The sequence below is a fragment of the Brachionichthys hirsutus genome, chromosome 6 (assembly GCF_040956055.1).
Source record: "Brachionichthys hirsutus isolate HB-005 chromosome 6, CSIRO-AGI_Bhir_v1, whole genome shotgun sequence".
In the NCBI taxonomy this organism is placed as follows: Eukaryota; Metazoa; Chordata; class Actinopteri; order Lophiiformes; family Brachionichthyidae; genus Brachionichthys; species Brachionichthys hirsutus.
In genome coordinates this window covers 9,713,752-9,717,058 of record NC_090902.1, presented here as the reverse complement: position 1 = coordinate 9,717,058, position 3,307 = coordinate 9,713,752, and the positions used below count along the sequence as shown (strand labels likewise).

The window sequence follows — 3,307 nt, the reverse complement described above, 5'->3', positions numbered from 1 at the left end:
AGTAAGATCCAAGCCCCTTCCACCGGCCGCTACAACACTCATGTAAGAGTTGGTGGACACACACACTCAACCATGTCCGGCAAGCACCCCCCTCCACCCCCCCACCCCACCCCAAAACCCCCAGTTTAAATTTGGCACAGGGTGGACTCTAAAGTAAACTATTAAAGCCCCCCTCGCTATACCGAGTGACACGGCAGCTGGCCAATGATGTTGTCCACTAAATCGGGCCGGCCACAAGTGCTTCTGGGCTCTAAATATAGCAAGCAAGTCTCTCCTATCACAAGGGACATGATTTGGAGATGAGTAGCCATTTACATCCTCGAGTTTCAACTGACAGCGACAGGAAGGAGGAAGAGAAGTTGAAATTCAACAAGGAGAAGTACAGTTTACTCGATAGAGTTACCGTCCTTTAGCAGGTTTATTTATGTCACCTTCTAGAGAAACAACGGAAAAGACAAGGCGCGTGTTTACGATGTGACTTCAAGTCATGTCAAATGAGGCAGTTGATGTCTTTATACCACGCAACGGACATTTACACCAACCCGCCATGACATTACAACCCCTGCCGGGTGAAGTCAACAGCATTGCAGCAAATGAGTATCTTCAACGGCAAAAGGGGATCTTTGCAATATTCCACATGCGGATATAATGTTATGGCTGATTATTGTATCATTTCAACACATATAATACAAAAAAAAAAATATTTGTTCACCCAGTTTGAACTAAAACAAGAAATATTTTGTGTTTTTAAATTCACAGAATAGTTGTGTAATCAGTTCTAAAAGAAAAGGTAAGAAATATGATCAGAAGCTATAGTGAAGTGGTAAAAAATATGTTAGTATTTAAAAAAAATGCATTCAGAGGCATTCAAATATCAGATATGTAGAGTACTTTGAATCAACTCAAATATGGTACATATGAACAATATTCTGATATAAATAGAACATCTCCTCTCCATCCAGCATCTTAATCTCAATAGTAATCGTTGTTAAGGGACCAGACTGGTGTTTTTGCACGTTGTGTGCATATCTACATGTTTTACATTCCTGTCCCGATAGCCAATCATTAAATGTATTTGAAAAGTAAAGTACAAAATTTAAGAAAGGTATCATTCTTTTTTTTTCTTTCTTGCATAATTGTGATGAAGCAGCTGAAACACGGCTGGAATCTGATGCCAGTGCTCGTCTTCTCAGGCACCAGCTTGACAATATTAATGCCCAAATATCTTAAACCTCAACACACTAATCAAAGGCCGTGTGAATTATTCCTGATTTATAGAAAACGGACTGACACAAACCGCTAAGGTCCTTCGACCGCCTCCACTGATCTCAAACAGATAAAACGGCATCAGCAGAGTTGGCACTAATCAAATATAGAGTATATGTGGCATTAATGGAGATCAATGTGCTCGTTTTGCGATGACCAGGCGGGACAGTCTCAGAGGGGAGTGCACCTTCCAGCGTTCTCAGTCGGGCCCTTTTTGAGCGCAGTTAACTTGGACTTTAGAGGATGCTCTGCGATCAGCTGATTGATTTCATTTTGCCTATAAGAAGATAACCTTTGACTTGTCCAGGCTCCGTTGGACTCGTCCTCAGAGCCTTGGCAGCACCGTTTGCAGGCCCTTCCTACGAGGTATGCCACCTCAGCCACGTTAAGCAGCACACACACTCCAGACGCTGCCAGCATGAACACGGTGAAAATGGTCTTTTCTGTTGGTCTGGACACGAAGCAGTCCACCGTGTTGGGGCAGGGGTACGAGTCGCACTTCACCAAACGCACCATCGCAAAGCCAGGATAGATCAAATAGAAGATGTAGAGAAAGGCCATCTCGAAGACGATTCTGAAGACGATGCTGATCATGTACGTCCACCACAGAGCGCCGGCGATCTGAAACTTCTGATTCTTGATGTGTTCCAGGTCCTTGGCGCTGCTGCGGCCCGTCCTCTTCAGGATCTTCTTGTCAATGTGGCGCCGGTGGGCCACATGCATGGCCACCAGTAGGGCAGGGGTGGAGACCAGGATGAGTTGGAGCGCCCAGAGGCGGATGTGCGAGATGGGGAAGAACTGGTCGTAGCAGACGCTGTCGCAGCCAGGCTGCTGGGTATTGCAAGCGAAGCCGGACTTCTCGTCTCCCCAGACACTCTCGGCGGCAACCACCAGGACCAGGATGCGGAAGATGAAGATCACAGACAGCCAAACGCGTCCAATGCCAGTCGAGTGCCTGTTTACGCCGCTGATCACGGCATAAAAGCTCCCCCAGTTCATTTTGGACTCCAGGTCTGCAAAATGAAAGTTTAATATTCTCAATTCTAGACCTTTGCTTTGAACAAAAATTTACATTTGTGCCATGAAAAAGTTTGTAATCTAACCCTAACTTAATAAAAAGACAGTTGTTAATGTAGTTAATGGAGATTTTACCAGGCTCAGCCGGCAGTGCACGCGGCGTAAGCAGCGCCGAGTCCACAGATGACCATCTTGAGATTTGACCGTCAGCAGCAGCAGAAAAGAACTGCCAAGTAATGCGTTGGCCGTATAAAAGCGGCGCCGAGGCCCTAACGCTGCACACCGTCACAAGACGCGACAGGACGAAGCCAATTGCAAAACATATTTGGAACCACGTGATTGGTGCACGCTGTATTAATACTGTACTCCAAACCGTCTGACAGCACAGTGCCAGTACTTCAACCAGCAGCACCAATCTCAGTACACAACCTTTATAGGACAACTGAGACATAAACTGAGACTATTGATAGGTTTAAATAGAACCTCTGCAAAGTTGTGATGAGAATTTAAGCATCATAGTTGCTTTGAGGCGATGGGTGGCATCAGCCATTAGTCACGTACAATCTGACCTCATATGGCACTGAATGCTAGTATGAAACAAATATATTTACCTTCAGCTGTGATGGTACACAAAAATGTGTACGAAGTGAGAAGAAATCAAAGTTGTCGTTTTTTTAGCAAGCCAAAAAAGGCTGGATTGAGAACACGAAGTGTTTGGAAAATGCTAATCATTCCTCCAGCACTAACCACTGGCCAGCACCGTAGCAGTCATATGCTCTTATATAAACTATTTACATACAATGGAAGCCTTTATTTGGCCTCAACAAGACTCTTTAGAATTCGGATGAAATGCTTGGATTTCCGCCTCCACAGAGCAAAAGAAGGAATCTGTGTGGACACAGAAGCCCTCAGCCTGACACATGATTTATTGTGCACGGCTGGGCAGGGCAGGGCAGGGCAGGGAGGGAAACTGTTGACCTGAGCCACTCATTGAAAAGTCCAGTCACGAACTGGGTTTGCAGAT

At 45.3% G+C, this 3,307-nt stretch overlaps 1 protein-coding gene across 1 annotated transcript; it reads right to left on the bottom strand.

The window, feature by feature from the left end:
- Positions 1–1,437: 1,437 nt before the first annotated feature.
- On the bottom strand, positions 1,438–2,274 carry LOC137894553 (gap junction beta-2 protein-like). Its single transcript, XM_068739983.1, has one exon. It carries the CDS (start codon positions 2,263–2,265, stop codon positions 1,438–1,440), a length of 828 nt encoding a protein of 275 aa, XP_068596084.1. The 5' UTR covers positions 2,266–2,274.
- Positions 2,275–3,307: the final 1,033 nt, after the last annotated feature.